Source organism: Lepidochelys olivacea (genome assembly GCF_965140295.1).
Source record: "Lepidochelys olivacea isolate rLepOli2 genome assembly, chromosome: 7".
In the NCBI taxonomy this organism is placed as follows: domain Eukaryota; kingdom Metazoa; phylum Chordata; order Testudines; family Cheloniidae; genus Lepidochelys; species Lepidochelys olivacea.
The window spans coordinates 120461358-120477679 of NC_140417.1; the positions used below are offsets into that span (position 1 = coordinate 120461358).

At 48.8% G+C, this 16322-nt stretch overlaps 1 protein-coding gene across 5 annotated transcripts in view; it reads left to right on the top strand.

Annotated features, from left to right (window-relative positions):
- The window catches only part of ITPRIP (inositol 1,4,5-trisphosphate receptor interacting protein), a 31133-nt gene extending 15316 nt beyond the window's left edge, over positions 1-15817 (top strand). For 2 of the 5 annotated variants that reach the window (XM_084634154.1, XM_084634155.1), the window contains exon 2: positions 10054-15817. In XM_084634154.1, the coding sequence (XP_084490280.1) occupies positions 10067-11719 (1653 nt within the window). In that variant the 5' untranslated portion in view covers positions 10054-10066 and the 3' untranslated portion in view covers positions 11720-15817. The remainder of the gene's footprint in view (positions 1-10053) is intronic. The other 3 variants (XR_014712424.1, XR_014712425.1, XR_014712426.1) reach the window with 3 other exon arrangements.
- The last annotated feature ends 505 nt before the right edge of the window (positions 15818-16322 follow it).

The following is a 16322-nucleotide window of genomic DNA, read 5'->3' on the forward strand; positions in this document are numbered from 1 at the left end:
CTTCAGGGATATCCGCTGTTGCTGCCGACAGGGTGGAGTGGGGCAGAAGAGGGAGATCAGGGGAGAAATTTCCTTAATGGGTCCCAATGTGGACATCAAGCAGGAGACGGGGAGCATGTGTGCAATGGCATTGCTCTTTCCCCGTAGCTACTGTTACGGGGCCAGCCAGTACAACAGCAGGGGGTTGCTGTAACTTGCGACCATCTGTGCTGATGAAAGATTGCATGAGGTGCGGATGACCGACTGGCTGTTGTGATCGCTTCTGTCCAATTCAGTGAGCTAAATGGGGGAGCTGTCCAGGCCAGTGGGTCAAACGTTTTTGGCCTAAGTGTAAAAGTTCCAATTGTTCTAGACCAACAGCATGAATGTATGTGACTTAAAAAGCCTAGCCAAGATGTTCTCTGGCATCGACTCTACAACAACCGAATACATTGTTGGGATGGGTGGGAGCGGCATATGCACTTCCTGCCCCACCGTCTGTGTTTGTAGCATAGAGGTTGGAGACAGGCAGCCCAGTGAAATGCTGTAAAAATCCTCCTGAGTGCTTTCCGCAGAGCTGAGGCTTCTTGCAACATGTGTCTCTGTGGCCTGCTAACCAGAACGGAGCAGGCTAGCAGTCGAAAAACCAACAACTCGACAGTGGTTAGACAACTGGTGTGCTAAGACCACTGCCCACTACACGGACTAATTACACTGTCCTTGTACTCTCCCATTTCTTTATCCACCTATGGTCTCTGGTCTTATACTTGGATTGTAAACTCTTTGGGGCAGGGGCTGTCTTTTTGTTCTGTGTCTGTACAGTGCCTAGCGTAATAAGGTCTTGGTCCCTGACTGGGGCTCCTGGGAGCTACCTCAGTGCAAATAATTAATACGTGCACAGGAGAGCATAGTGGACTTTCACTGGTGCAAATGGTGCTTAGATGCCATGGTGAGCAGAGCCTTGGAAATACCTCGATAGATTGCCCATGTGATGGTGAGATTGTGTGTTGGATCGAAAATCCAACAAGTAGCACCGTTCTCTGGGGTTTGGCCACGTGCTCCTGAGTGAGTGGCTGTTCTCTGCTTGAGTCAAAATAAATCGGCTGTCTCTTCTATGGGTTTTATTCTTGTAATGGAAGCTACTAAAATGTATTTCATCTATAGATGAAATACTGGGACTGTTCCCTTTTGAAAGGGTGACTTCCTGGAGCTGCCTGGGATCTATTAGAGCAAACAGCAGAGCCGGATTAGGGTCTGAGTCAGTCAGTCTGTTTAGGAGAAGGAGGGGCTGCCTTGTCCTGCATCCAGGACGAACATCAACATTTCCATGAAAATATCTGATTGTGCTACTGGGGGAGAAAACCATCACTTCTGAACTGTTTGCACCAGGCCACTGGGCAGGACGTCCAACTCTGGCCCTGCGACTGACCCCTTTGGCACTGAGAGTCTGCCCCAGGCACGATGTTCATAGACCTCCTGAAGGCAACAGTGCTGGCAATCAAATGGCAAAACAATCGTTACCAGGCAAGTATCCTTGTCAGACAAAGTTATCCCATGGCTGAGCATCTAATCTGGGGTGGAGTTTCCAAGGCAACATTCTGGCCTCTTATGGGGGAGAGGGTGTGGTGTTGGGAAGGAGTCATCCTTTCTCCCCCTTAGTGTGCTGTAAGGGGAGAAAAAATAGAGTGTTGGAGTAAGAGGGGTGGGCCTGGAGACAAGAAAGACTGTCTAGGGATTAGGGCATTAGTCTAGCACTCAGGAGAATCCAGTTCAATTCCCTGCTCTGCCATAGTCTGTCTCTGTGACCTTGGGTAAATCACTTGGGTTCTCTGTGCCTCAATTCCCCATCTGTGCAATAGGGATATCTTACAGGGGTATTGTGAAGCAATCAGTGTATTTATTCTCACAGTCTTTAGATACAACAGTAACAGCGACCTTATAAGTACCAAAGATCTGGATAGATAGGGCAGGGATGATTTTTATAATGTATCTATTTTTTAAAAGAAAATCTTGACCCTACAGTGATCCAGCTACTAGTGTTTCTTTTCTTGCTTGATTGTGGTGGATTTGGTTTTGAGACGTTAAAAATCAGTACTGACCCAGGGCAGTAGCTGACTGAGCAGCAGAGATGCATAAGTGAATATCTGAGGGCAAGCATAGGCCTTCAGCTTCATGTTTCATGAGGCAGTGCATCATGGAAGGAGGCACTGAGCCAGAGACTGGATAACAAGCACTCTTGGGGTCTATTTCTGGCTGCGCTACTGATCTGCTGTGTCCCCTCTGGCAAGTCCTTTAATCTCTCTGGTCATTTGCTTCCCCAGCTGTGAAATGGAGGTGACACGATTCTGCAAAGAGTGGGTGAGATTTAATATTTGTGAAGCAGGGTGGAAGTTCTGATGGTTGTAGTGATGTTAATTTTAGCAGGTGTAATACAAATTTAATATTGGTTCTGTGTTAAATGGACTCAGAGTTGACTGGTCTCTTAAAACTAACCTACCGTGAAAGTTGTCCCATGCAGCAGGGCTTAACTTGAGGCTTTCCAAAGTATCTTGTTTTAAGTATAGCCATGTCTCTGCCTGGCACCGGCAGTGGGATATAGAGCTCTTCTCTGGCTCACCAGTATAACTCAGTGGTGACTCTTCGGCAATCTGTGTGAAAAGAGCTGGCAGGTGATAGCTGGCCAGTTCCCAGTGCACAGAGGTCCACATCACAGACTGATGGCACTAACTGGTCCTTCTTCATTGGCAGCCTTGTTAGAGAAGCCAAAGATTGAGTCGGCCATGGAGATGGATCCCTTCCAATCCCTCCCCTACCACCGCCCGTGACGTACCTGTTTTGTGGATAAAGAGAAGGATGGGGAGGATTGTGCTAGGAACTGAAATCCAGCACCTTTCTCCAGCACTAAATGAACATAATGTGAGCAAAAGCAAACCGGAGCGCATGCATTAGCTGTAGTAACCCCTGTCCTGTCGGCTACTAGCGCTCGACAGAACTGGTGAACAGCATGCTTCCCAGGAGAGTTCGCTCCCAGGAGCCACAAGAACAGCGCAAACTATCATCTGTTTAACCAAGAGTTCCTCAGAGCGTGATCAGCCCTGTTTATTCTCTGCTTTGGCAGTATCCAAGATGGCAGCGCCCATGTTCCTGTGTAAGGACCAGCTAGTGGGAAGTCCTCGCAGATCTCCGTTGCTCAGTACAAGTCTGGCACGTCTCACTTCAGCATTGGCAGAACTTTCAACGATGGAGGGTTTATCGCCCTGAGTGATAGAAGCCAGATAAACACCCCTCCCCTCCCCTCCCCCTCCCTCCCCTCTACTCTTCTCCCCCCCCCCCCCCCCGGGTCTGCGCTAGGAGCTACCCTCAAGCAAACCGGAACACATCTCACAGGTGCTGCTGCTTTGTTACAACTGCCGCACTTCGCCAGCTGACAAGCGTGGGTAGGGTGGGAGTGCATTTATAAATATTAGAGTTCTCGGTGTGTTTAAGCACTTGGGTTTTGGCGGTTGCATCTAATCTATCCCAGGCCAAAAGAGCAGCCGCACCTTCCCCCAGAGCACAGTACAGCGCCAGTGTGACCTGCCATGGTACTGCCCCACCTCATGAAATGGAGAGAGTCCTTTGATGAACCTTGAGGCTTGTCTCACCTCGCTTTTGATGTGCAGTGGCTTCTGTGAGACACTAACTTGGGACCTAGTTCTGCAAGCTGACTCCAGTCTGATAATGATACGCCGAGCTTGGAAGAGTGTACCGGGCATTTCCTTGGTGGGGGACTTAAATCTACCAGCTTAGAGGTAGAGACAAAAGAGGGGAGGTTCCAACGGGAAAGCCCAACGGTGACGCCCTCGGAAGAAGTCCCAACTACCCTGACACCAGCAGCTGGGAAGAGGACATGCTGGCATGTTTACCAGGGTACCGACCCTGGGCATTGTGTGAGTGGGATCTTTATCTTCTGTATCAGCCTCCAGCCAAAAAGGGTCTAAGTTTGAAGTGCTAGCTGTTGGAAAGGAGAAGGAACTCTCTGTCTCTTCAAGGACCAAGGCAGCTGGGGGACAAAGAAGTCTCTGGTATTGAGGTAGAGTCTCATTTTGTGGAGGTTTGGGGGTTATCCTCGCCAGTGCATGCTTCCAAGTGTGCTTCAGCAGCAGCATGAGACTGAGTGGAGTCTTGATAATTCACAGCTGCCCACAGGGCTCTGAATAGCAGCAGTGGCACTGGTCAAGCTTGTTAACCTAGTTCTGCTGCAGCTTCGCCAAACTATGAGCAGCAGCAGAGGCACTGGAAGGAGATGATAGTAGACTCAGGAAGACAGCACTGAAGTAGTTAATACTCAGATCACCTACAGAGACATTTTTTCTTTGCAACCCATAAGAGCTAGAACTTCTACGTATTTTTTTTTTTTTTTTTTTTAATGAAAACTTAGATTGTGTGGGTCCAATCACTCACTAGGGCCATGGACAAATGGTTCCATCCTCCCCTGCCCTCCAAATGTGTCATTAATACTTAGGTTTATTCATAGGTTTTTAAGGCCACAAGGGATCACTCTGATCACTTGGTCTGACCTCTTGTATAACAAAGGCCACAGAACTTCGCTGAATTAATTCCTGTTTGAGCTACAGCAGATCTCTTAGAGCAGAGGCTTTCAAAGTGTGTGGGATGTTTTCAGAGGGGTGCACGGAGCTGACTGGGCCAGGCTGAAGGCCTGGGATGAGGATGGGGAAGCAGATGGGGCTCTGTGTAGGTGGTCTCAACTGCCGGAACCAGGTTTCCTGCCCATCTTGCTCACCCACTACCACAAATACAGCAGCCTTCAAAGCAGCACCGTGGGAGCTGAAGGCAGCATAGTGGGAATACTGACCAATATTGACCAATAAGCAGCAAAATGCTTGGCTGCCTTTGTGCAAGAGCTAAGTATCACAACATTACCCACAAAAAGCTACATTAAAAGAACATTATTATGGTTGCAAAGTCAACCACTCAAAAGTTAGGAAATGCCGGAGTTGAGGTTGTCTGTGTAATCTTAATTTGACACCTCCTGAGCCCCTTGCACATATGCATTGTGATACAGGGTTGTGTTAGATGATATCCCCCTGGTTTTTTCCCCACAGGATCCCTGCCTCATTCAGTTCTCTGGACTGAGAATGAACTGGGGTTGTACAGTGAAGGAGGCTGTTGTCTGGAAGACCTCTGCCTCATTTGTTGCAGTGGTAGATTGTCGTGCTCTGTGTGGACCAGCGCTAGAGGGGGGTGAGACACACACTTTGCCAGTGGGCTTCACAGATATCTGCAGAGAGTAGAGGAGCAGTGAGACTCAGGATTCCTGGCTTCCATTCTGCCTCTTCCATCCCCCACCCCCAATCTTGACCTCTTCTGCCCTGCCCCTCCAACCTGCCCCTGTCGTTTCCCTTGCCCAGCCCCATTCTCCTTGGCTGCCTAATGCCAGTCTCTGCTTCTCATCAGTCTCCCACAAGTTCACCCCTCTGCGGCTCCTTGTCCAATCTCTTATCCCAATTGGGTCCCAGTCCTAGTCTCCCCCCACCCTTGTCCTGCCTCCCGCCCAGGCTCCTTGTTGCAGGCTTTTTGCCCACCCAGTGCCCATCCTGCTCAGACTCTAGCTCCTTGTCAGATCTGTCTTTCCATTCTCCACCTTTGTTTCTAGTCCCAGTTCCCCTCCCATCCCAGACTCCTTGTCCCAAACTACTCCTTCCACCACCCCCAGTCTAGCTCTTCTCCCCTCTGTGTTCAAATCAGATGGTTTCCCCCATACTGCCTAGGAGTGGGGGGAGATGTCATTGACCGCACAGGAGAGAGGTTTCCTCCTGCTCTTTCTTTTGGTGCCTGGCTTCACCCTGGCCTGGAGCAGCCACGACAGGGAAAGTCTGGCTTTCCCACTGTCGCCCTGGTTTGGAGGGTGCTCTGTCGCTCTGTGGGGATGGCGCATGAGCAGACTGGGCATACGCAGGCACTGTGAGGGGCTGGACCATGCTCAGTCACTCTGGGAGGCTGGCACATGTAGGGTCTGGTCATAGTGGGAGCTGAAAGAGACTTGTGCATGCTCAGTGAGGACAAAACTTGTGGACATTTTAGCTGTTAAGCTCTAAGAAGCCTCTGCTCTGCAAACTCCCAGGGGAAGTGGGTTTTTTCCCCCCCCAACGGCTTGTAACTTGACCAAATTTGGCAGATTTTCATAGGGCTGAAAAAGGCTCAAAGCTGCTCCTTGCTAAATGTCAAGTCCCTGCTACAAAGCATGGGAGCACTTAGAGCTGTTTTAAAAAAAAAAAAAAAGTCACCAGAAGGTTGTTTTTTTTTTTTTTTAACATGAACAAAACAAGGTATCTTTCCCTAGCCTCGTTCTCAACAATGGCTGGACTCTTTTTGGCTGAAACGCTCTCTCAAAAAATAAAACAGCCTGGATCAAACACTCGTTACAGAAAATTTCAGCCCAAACAGTTAACACTTGGCAAAGGGATAAGCAACTGAAAACAGGGTCTTGTAATGAGAAGGCAGGCTGGACAAACTTAAAAGGTAGTGCTACCAGGCCAGCCCCCCTGTATCTTATCTCTCTCTCTCACTCACACACACACACTCTGAAGCTGCATTTCGTGAGATCTGGGAATGGAATGTTCCTAGTAGCCGGTATCAGAGCTGGTCCCCTGCCCACCTCAGTCTGGAGGGACTGAAACCGACTAAGCCCTCGCTGCAGTAGAAAGTTGTCCTGTGTTTAATTATGCTGGTGTAGGTAACGCAGTACAATCCCCGCTCGTGTGAATGCAGTATAACGGATAAAGATGTTTTGCACTGGTATGGCTATTTCTGCTGTAAGGCACCTTTTTATACTGGTAGAACTCGACCCATCCTGGTAGAACTGAATCTATACTAGGCTTGTCCTGACAGAGCAATGTCAGTTTTAAAAAAAATCACTCTTCCAACCCATGTAGTTACACTGGTACAGCTCTTATGCGTAGCCCAGCCCCTACTGAGGATCTGAAGGCAGAAGTATGGCCTCTGGCACCCTGTCATGTGTTCTGTTTTTTTTTTAATCTCTAAATGTACACACAGTTCTGCAAAAGCACAGTGCCGAGGAAAGGAACTCGGCAGCATTTCCTGCCTTTCCTTCACAAACTGATAAAAAGCGTTTGAGACATGGGCGGGGGGGAGGGGGACGGACGACCCAGCTTATTTTTAAACCGCACCAGGGCGTGAGTCTCATGGTGTCACTGCGCCTCCTGGACTTGCCGCTGTTTTACAAAATGATGAGTTCATGGTAGATGCAAAAAATGAGAAACAATTGGGATTTCCAGTCTTCTCTAGATGAAATTTGTATGTGTGTGGAGTGGGAGGGATGGCTGAAAAACACTGGGAATGAATGTAATGGTTGTGAAGGGGAGGGACTCTTAGCATTGTCTTGAGCATTGCGTGAGCTTCCCTTCTGCAGTTCTGCCAATGCCCCTCCGTCCTGATTTGCTCTCCCCTCCCTTGCTATTCCTATCCCAGCCCTCTCTTGAGCACAGGCTACCACTTATGGATAAATATATACCATCTATTGTTGTTTCCACCACACTGGTGCTCTGGAAATACAAGGAGGCATGGTGCTTACAGTCTAAGTTAGTCACTAATTATGTGGTGCCCTGGGGAAATACATGAATGGAAAGTAGAACAAGAAACCACTGAACACATTTTCAGTGACTTTTCTGTTAAGGCAATATATGATCTTGAGAGGGGTAAGGGTAGTGTGCACTAACCCAATATAGCACCTAGCTCCACGTCATGATGCCGAAATTAATGGTGGTCTCAGTGGGAGCCAGGATACAGTAGCCTGACAGCTGACAATATTGGAACAGTGCCTTCATAGTAAAAGATGGTATCCTCTTAGTATGTATAATATCCTCATGTGGAAGGGCAAGGGGCTACCTTTTATGGTGACACCATATTGTCTCATGACTTGTTGTGCTGTAATGAACTGGCTGGTACGTCTATGAATGTCTATTCCCTACTGGAGAAGTGCTCAGCTGTGTGTCATATGCCCCATACTGCTAACCTAATGGTGAGTCTCCTTACGTTCAAATGTTGGCCTGTGTTTCTGGAGCAGGAGGATCGGAGTTCTAGTCTCTCTGCTGCCATAAGGCACTGAGTAGTAAGCAGGGGCAGCACAGCCCCACAACCATAAATTCCTAGGTGGCATGGATTTGTTACAATATGACCTGAGAAAACCAGGAAGATTGTCAGCTTGTGAATTTGTACTACAGACAAGACAGCCTCTCATACCGTGTAACATGCTACCTACCATTATTGCCCAGAAGCTACAGCAATGGGATCACCATAATACCTACTTAGGATCCACCCCATCCCAATAGTATACATTAGTTAGTTAAGAAGTATTTACTTTGGTTCTGGCTGGCTTTCATTGTATTGTATTAATGTACCTTTATTCTCATAGCAGAGTCCCTTCTTTTTCCCAGATGCATACCTCTTGTGTCTCGCACGTCCACACATACCATGGGTCTGTTGCATCCAAATGTTCCACCAGAAATTTAAAAAAACAACACCGTACTCTTCTCTAGTCCTCTTGGATTCCCTGTTGTGTTAAGGCCCAGGGGTAATACTTGGCAAACAAGGAGACCTTTAGAGCTAGTGACTTCCTAGCACCATGGAGAGAAGAGGGAGATCAATCTCCAATCAAAGGAAATGCTACCCCTAAATACCCAAAGAACTCCTACTAATTCATGCTGGCTAGGACTCTGGGAGTTTCACTCAGTGTTGGGTAGATGCCCAGGCAATAGGATTGTGCCCAGCAAAGCTGGGAGTTAATTTCTTTAATATCATCAGCTCCCAGGAACCCCTGGGGCGCTAAACACTCATTCGTTTGCAGACCCAATGCATTATGGTAGCCGTTACAAATAAAGCCTCCCAAAACACTGTGAAGCTGTCACCCCAGCCAAGACTGGGTGAAGGGGGTGTCAGGTGGCGACTGTTGCTGCATGTAAACCGAGTGGTACACATTTGGCAGTAGAACAGCATGCCCCAGACCCTTCAGAATAGAGCCGGTTGACTGGGACTGCAGCTCTGAGGAAGAAGTGTTGATGTTCGTTCGGACCTGGCAGGGATGTTTTCCAATGTATCGTTCAGTAATAGATCAGCAGGTGCCAAAATTAAACTGCATGATGTATTTAACACCATCCCTCTCTGGGTGTGAGGAACCTGCCCTGCCCCATCCCCGAGCTGCAGACTCACCCGCCCTGCCTTCTTCTAAATGCTACCGTGTTGTGGCAGCCAGTACACTGGGACGGACGTGCCCCAGCATGATCTCGGCTGTGCAGTGACGCCGTGATACTTTGAAGGAGCGGGAAGCGACTTGGGATGTGCCTCCCGCCCAGAGGCACAAAACCGTGCAACCATGTTCCCACCCCACGTGTGAATGAGCAGCACTGATTGTGGAGATAGTAGGGTTGGATTTAGGCAATGTGAGGCTCTAGGCATGCCCTGCACAAAGGATATCCTTGCCGCCCCCCCATATCATGACCATTCCCCTTCCCTATGGTCCCACCCACCTGCATTGTGCCTCTGTCCTTTCTTAAGGTGGCAATGGTCAACTGCACAAGACTGCGGGGGAGGAGGGAGAGATTTCCAGCCCTCCTTTCAGCCTGCCCACTGTTCTCTGCCTTCAGGTGGGCCAGGGTGTGTTCAGAGAAGGGGAAGACCGCCTCCGCCCACCCGTGGGGGTCAGGGGGGGCAGGGAGAGCTTTCCAACAGAGTCACAATGGAGTGACAGCAGTGAAAGCGTCGTCCTCTGGCTCCAAAGGATAGCAGAGCTGTAGACAACTCTGGGAATCCACACACGCTTACCTGCCTCCTCTCTAAGCCTCTGTCTAGGAGTTCACGAACAAGTGCCTGTGTCTAAGAGGTCCTTGCCAGGGTGTCCCAAAGACCCTGTGTCAGATATTTAGCTGGAGCAAGGAGAAAGGGATTGACCACGTTAGACAAAATCACTGACCTTATTTCACTACTCCTCTGACCATGGGTGGAGGCTGAAATATCTGTGACACTGACAGTGGGTTTTTCTGCTCCTCTCTCTTGCAGGGAAGGAATCGCCATGCCAGCAGGGATCTTCCGGGTGTGTCTGGTGGTGATTACGGCCATCGTCAACCACCCACTCCTCTTCCCCAGAGAGAATGCCACCGTTCCTGAGTACGCTGAGGACATCATCCAGAAGATGAAGGCGCATGAGGAGAACCTCCGGCTGGAGCAGCTGCGTTTGGAGCAAGAGATTGCCAGACAGGAGGCCACGCTGAAGACTTTGGAAAAGGCCAGGGAGCCGGAGGAACAGAACAACAAGGAACCCCTCCCCTGGGACTTGTGGAGCGCCATGTCCATGGTCATCTTCCTGCTGATCGAGCTCTGGAGGCAGGATTACCAAGATGGGAACTGGCAGGAGTCAGCCTGTGAGGAGGACGACATGGCCGTTCTCGGGAAAGCATTCAAGGGCGTGGCCCTCCCAGACAAAGCCGCGTTGGCCAACTTCTACGAGAGGTGTATCCTGGGTGCCACCGGTGACATGGCTAGGAAGCGAGAGTTGGTGGAAGGCTTTGCAGACGACTTGCTGGAGGCCCTGAGGAGCGTGTGTAACCGAGACGCCGACATGGAAGTGGAGGAGTCCATAGGGGTGGGGAGCATGTACGAAAACTGGAGGGTGCACAAGCCTTTGGTTTGCGACTTGATCGTCCCTTTCACACCCCCAGAGCCATACTGTTTCCGATCCCAGACCTGGTGCTCAAGGGAGTCAGTCCCACCGGACAAACAAGGCTACGGCACCATAAAAGTCTGCAGGGCAGATGAGGATGCAGTAGGTTGCATCTGTGGCAAGACTAAGCTGGGGGAAGACATGCTGTGCCTCCTCCATAGCCAAACCAACCAGACCACGCGCAGTGGTGAGATGGAGGATCTGCTGTGCTGCAAGAACACCCAGTATCTGGATGCTAACCAGGTCATGAAGTGGTTCCAGATTGCGATCACCAAGTCCTGGAACAAAATCTCCCACAAATATGAATTTGACCTCACCTTCAACCTCTTGGACTCACCGGGAGCCCTGAAGATAAAGTTCAGGTCTGGGAAGTCCATTGCCTTTCACCTTACCCCTGTGGTACAGTGTGAAGACTCGGATGCCTATTTCATCTCCCATTTCCCCCGCAGCAGCCTAATGGCTGATCCTGTCTCCAGTACTGACTGGTTTGTTACTTTTGCCGTGTACGAGAGGAGGTTCATCCACTCCATCTCCAAAAAGCTGCCTGCCAGTGCCTGCCACCTCAGCTGCCTTCAGATCCTCTCCTTCCTTCATGGAAAGCAGTGTAGCTTAACAGGTCCCAGCAGCCTCACCAACTACCACCTGAAGACGGTGATGCTGCATTTACTGCAGACCCGGCCCTATCAGGACTGGGCCTCTGAGAACCTGGAGGTCAGGCTGCAAGACATGCTGAAGTTCCTGGAGAAAAGCCTGCAGGAAAAGAAGCTCTGCCACTTCTTCATTGGAAACCGGAAAGTGCCCGAGGTGCTGAACTTCCCAGTGGTGTTCCAGAAGGCAGAGCCACTCAACCTTTTCCGTCCGTTTGTTCTGCACAGGGACGCTTACAGAAAGACCGTGGACACGTTTCATGAGATGCTGAGGAACACATCCGCACTCATAAACGAGTACACCGTGCACATTCCCTCTGTGGGACATACAAACATGCTCCACAAAGAATCCCTTTAGCAGGACCAGCGGAGAAATGCTCTTCCACCAAGCACAAGTCCTTGGGGCATCGCAGAAACCTCTTGTGGGCAGTTGACTTCAGCGGGAGAGACTCTCGCCTTTCATGGAAACCACTGCAGGCCCTGGTTTCTACAGAGTGGGAGGGGAAGAAAGAAGGGGAGAAACTGAAAGATTTATGCTGTCAGTGTCCCTCCACTCCACCAATGGGTTGGCTGGTTTGTTTTTTCCCATTGTGTACCAGTCTCTGTGGTGGTGACAAGCAACAGACAGGACTAATCTTTTCAGGGGTTGCAATGCAAATATTGGGGGTTATTCAAAATCTCTAATCAGATATTTAGTTTGTTTTTAAAGGAGGAAGGGAAGGGGATGAGAGGGAAACTAAGGTGGCTCCCACAAAAAATAATATTGCAAATGAGACCTCCTGCTTGTAAAAAGCAACAGCCCTGTGATTGCAGCTTGGAAGTTTAGTAACAGCTGATTTTTCTGCGTGTGTGTGGTGGGGTTAAAACCCAGACCCTGCAGATTAATTTCAATCCCCCACAAGGCAGCAGAGAAAGCGGCATTGAAATCAACCATAGTTTTTTAAACTAATGGAAATTCAAGTTGCGAAAGTGCCCACTTAGTAGGACTTTCAGCTGCAGCTAAACAACCTCTTCCCCTTTCCTCCCCCACCCAAATACACACTTCCTGTACCTTGCAAAATCCTTCTCGCTTGGGAAGCATACCGGAGACGGGGGGCAGGATGCATTTGTGATACAATATAATTAGTCTCTTTCATTATCATCCCGGTAAAGGGCAGGGCAGTGGACTTACTGCCTGGGTGAACATATGGTGAGGACAGTGTCCCAGTGCTGTTCTGAAGAACACAGTTGAGCATTCTTTTGATGTTAGCAAGACAGACACAAACAGAGCAGGTTCCTAAGGGACAAACTGTGTTTCCCAGTTAAGCAGCTGATGTGTGTGTAGAGGAACCCACTGATGCCTCTGTGAAATAAGCCCAGATATAACAGTCTTCTAGCAAGGTAGATATTAACCTCGCAACCTAGTATGAGTAATCTAGTACACTTTTTTTTTTTTTTATCCTACCCAGGCAGGCAGAACAGCTATGGCTAAGGAAGAGAGTGGCGCACATGGGTGACTGGCCATCAGGAGCTTTAAAGCTGGATGTGGCAAACTCTTAGCCTCCATAGTAGAACTGCTGTCCTGTCCCTCCTTCTAAACACCCCCCGGAAGGTCTCCATCCGCATCCAGACAAGACTGCCTCCAGTCCTCCTAAATGCTGCTATTTTGATAAGTTGCTTTTAGGAGTCTCAGCTGGAGGGAGGTGAGACCCACAGCCCTCTGGGACCAAAGCATGGTGAATTTACAGCCTCTTCCAAGCTTCAAGCAACCACAGGAGAGCTAGAGTCTGAGGATCAAGTCTTGACTTCTAAATCTGGTGGGCTTTAAACAATTTTGTATTTTGAGGCTAGGGCTCTTGTCTTGACTGTACACATCACGTGGCTCTCTTTTTAGAAGAGGGGGGAATACTGTCCTTGATGGCTGCCTAGACAGCACCGGTGATGCCACCTTACAGCAGGGTGCTCTAACCCACTCAACTTAGTTAAGGCACATCTGGAAAGTAGATTTGATCCCATCTCATTGAGAGTGACACCCTCTGGCAATAGACGAATTATCCAGCCTGCTGCTGAGAGCGAACCTTGGAGAGAAGGTTCCCCTTTCCAGGAGGAACCATTATCCCACCCTTGAGGATGGATGCCCAAATCCACCCTTCCAGTGGAAAGGGGTCCTGATGTACAAAGGCAGAGGGCATAAGCCGAGAACTTGGGGGGCAGGGTGGTCAACATTGCTTCTGCGATGAGCTTGCAGCCAGCCTCAGGTGATACAAAGTGAGCCATACCCTAGGGCAGGGGTTGAGGGTTATTAGGTGACCACCCTGGTTTTATCTGTAACTTTACCTATGACATTACAAGTGTTTTGGATCAGAAAGTGACTTCTGCATTGTTCAGGAAGGGGGAAAGAAGAGAAAAGAGAAGGGCTATTGGTTAATGGCTGCGGCTACCACTTGAGAAGTGAAGTTGATGGTCTCCACGCCAAATTCTGGCAGCTCTCTGTCTGCACCCCCAAACCATCACATACCAGTGGTGGTCATTTTTTCAGGAGAACAAGAAGACTGGAGTGACAGCACATGTCTGGCTGCTGTAGGTCGGGCGTGAGGGAGCAAGTGCTATTGGGCTTTGGCTTTTATCAGCACAAACCATTAAACAATGATGCGTAATCAAAGGACAGTCACAACTGGCAACTTGGATACAATAAGCAAAAATATAAGGAAGGGTTTAGAGAGCAATAGGGACTTGTAGATACATCAGAAGCTCTGTGGAACATTTTAAAATGAAAGTAATGTGCCTCTGGCAGCGGCTGAGTTCCCAGTGCATTGTATGGTGTCCTCACCAGCCCTATTTTTACACAGACCTATCACGTGCAGGATCTGGTGAGGCAGCTGTGACTTAAGTCCCTCCTCAGTGGGTTATTATTACCGCTAGAGAGAAGTGAAACTCTGTTTGACGTTTCCTGTGAGGAGTCTGAATTTAGCATATCAGAAGCACAGAAAGAAATCCATGACCCAGGTGACACAGGAAATGACATGTCATGGACCAAAAAAAAATTGATACAAGAAATGGGGGGGTGGGGGGTAGGGATAAGGGAGAGAACAAGGCCATTTTAAAACATCTCTCATTTCCCTTGTGTAAAGTGTCAGAGCAAACCCACTTGAAAGCCAGCACGGATGTCTCAACTGTAATTCAGCTCTTGGTGGTTTTTGGGAGGGCTTTTAAAGTTGAGTTTGCAACCATATGCCGGCAATGGGGAAGCAGAACTTTACAAATTACCCTATATTAGCTACATGTAGCAGGGACTTTCTGGATTTATCTGACTGCTTTGCTAAGGCTGCTTAAACATGAGGTGCTTACTTTGCCGAGGTGGGCATCTTAAAGATGTTTACTGCAAATTCAGGCTAGGAAGGACCCTGCAGATGCCCCTCCCCGTGGGGGAAGCACTCTGTATTCACACAGCATGTTTTGGCAAACCTTGTGCAAGTGATCTCCTTCATAAGCTGTATGGTGCAGCTCTGACGGCTTGAACTACTGGAGGATGGGTGTACTTTGCATCTCAGGTGATCAGACCTTAAATGTGGTAGCAAGAAGAGGTACAAGGGGCAGGCCAGACATCATCCTGCAGAGATCCCCTTCTCATGCTGGGGTATTGCTGTTGCTATTTATTTGCTGGGAGAACTTTGTCACAAGGGGCTAGGGTTTGTTCTCCTGGAGTCTAACCACCTCCCTGACCCCAGATTTATTGCTTTCATCTTCTACTGCAGGCTTTACGAAGGTGGGGGAAGTGATACAGCCATGGACCCAAAGTGCAGCCTCACCTGCAGAAAATGCCTTGTACTGAAGCCATTATTGCTATTCAAGAGCTGAATGTCTTTTAAGAGAGTCTCTTCCATTTTGGGGGGATGGGACGGGGTTTCACTCTTCAACATGTGTCTGCCATGGGACGTGGCATCTGTGTCTCAGTTCCATGTACAGCTCTTCTGTTTCATAAAGAGAATTGAACACTTGGTCCATCATTCAAGCAGGGTGTAGTGGTTGTTCCACTTGGGCTTTTCTAATGTGTGTTAATGTACAATCTGTAAGACATTCTGTAAGTGACAGAGAGGAAACAGCAGCTCTTACCCTGATCTTACCGGCATAGCTGCTGATCACTGACTGCTTGGTGCTGCTCATGGGACCATACATGGTCAACAGCCTTATTGATTACTTGCCTTTTTGGATACCCTTTTGTAACCTTGCTTGCTTGGAAGGGAGACTCCTGTCCTGTCCTGTCCTGTATTGTAGAGGACTAACCTAGGAGGATGGGGAACAGTACCAAAAATCTTGCAGCTCAAGCTCCCTCTTCCTTGGGCTTTTTAGAACGTCCATATCCTGTTCCTTTTAAAGGATACACCAGGAAAACTTTCTGTATTAAACTGCTGCTTCTAAAGCAGCAGGTTGTTGAATTTTGTATGTATTTCTCATGCAGCTTTATTTATAATAAAAGAAGTACTAGAAGTCTTGTATGAAATCTTAAAGAAGAGAAGTGTGTGTGTGTGTTTCGTAATCTCCCATAGGCTTGCACAGTTCCCAGGGGGAGCAGCAGGTTGGAGTTTGGACGCTGTGGGCGGCATCCGCAACCCCAGTGAATAAACAGCAAAATCTGCGTTGACTTCAACAGAGGTAGGACTTCACCCAATCAGTCTAAAGTCAGTTCTGGTGTAACTGGGCGTCCGTGAAGTTGCAGCCATTTATATGAGGATTCAACCCGAGCTCCTGAATTACCAGTTCTGCTGGAGGAATTCCATTCACTTTCCTGTCTGACCGGTACCTAGACAGCTCAAAACAAAACCTCTATCTAGTGCGTACTTGGCTCAGCTCCTTCCCTTGAATTTCAGGTGAAATGGCACCTAATTCAGAAACTAACAGTGTGGTTCTCTCTGAAAGGAAAGTGCTAAACAAAAGCAGTCAACCATCCTATTATAAATCAATAATAAGCTACATATAACAAC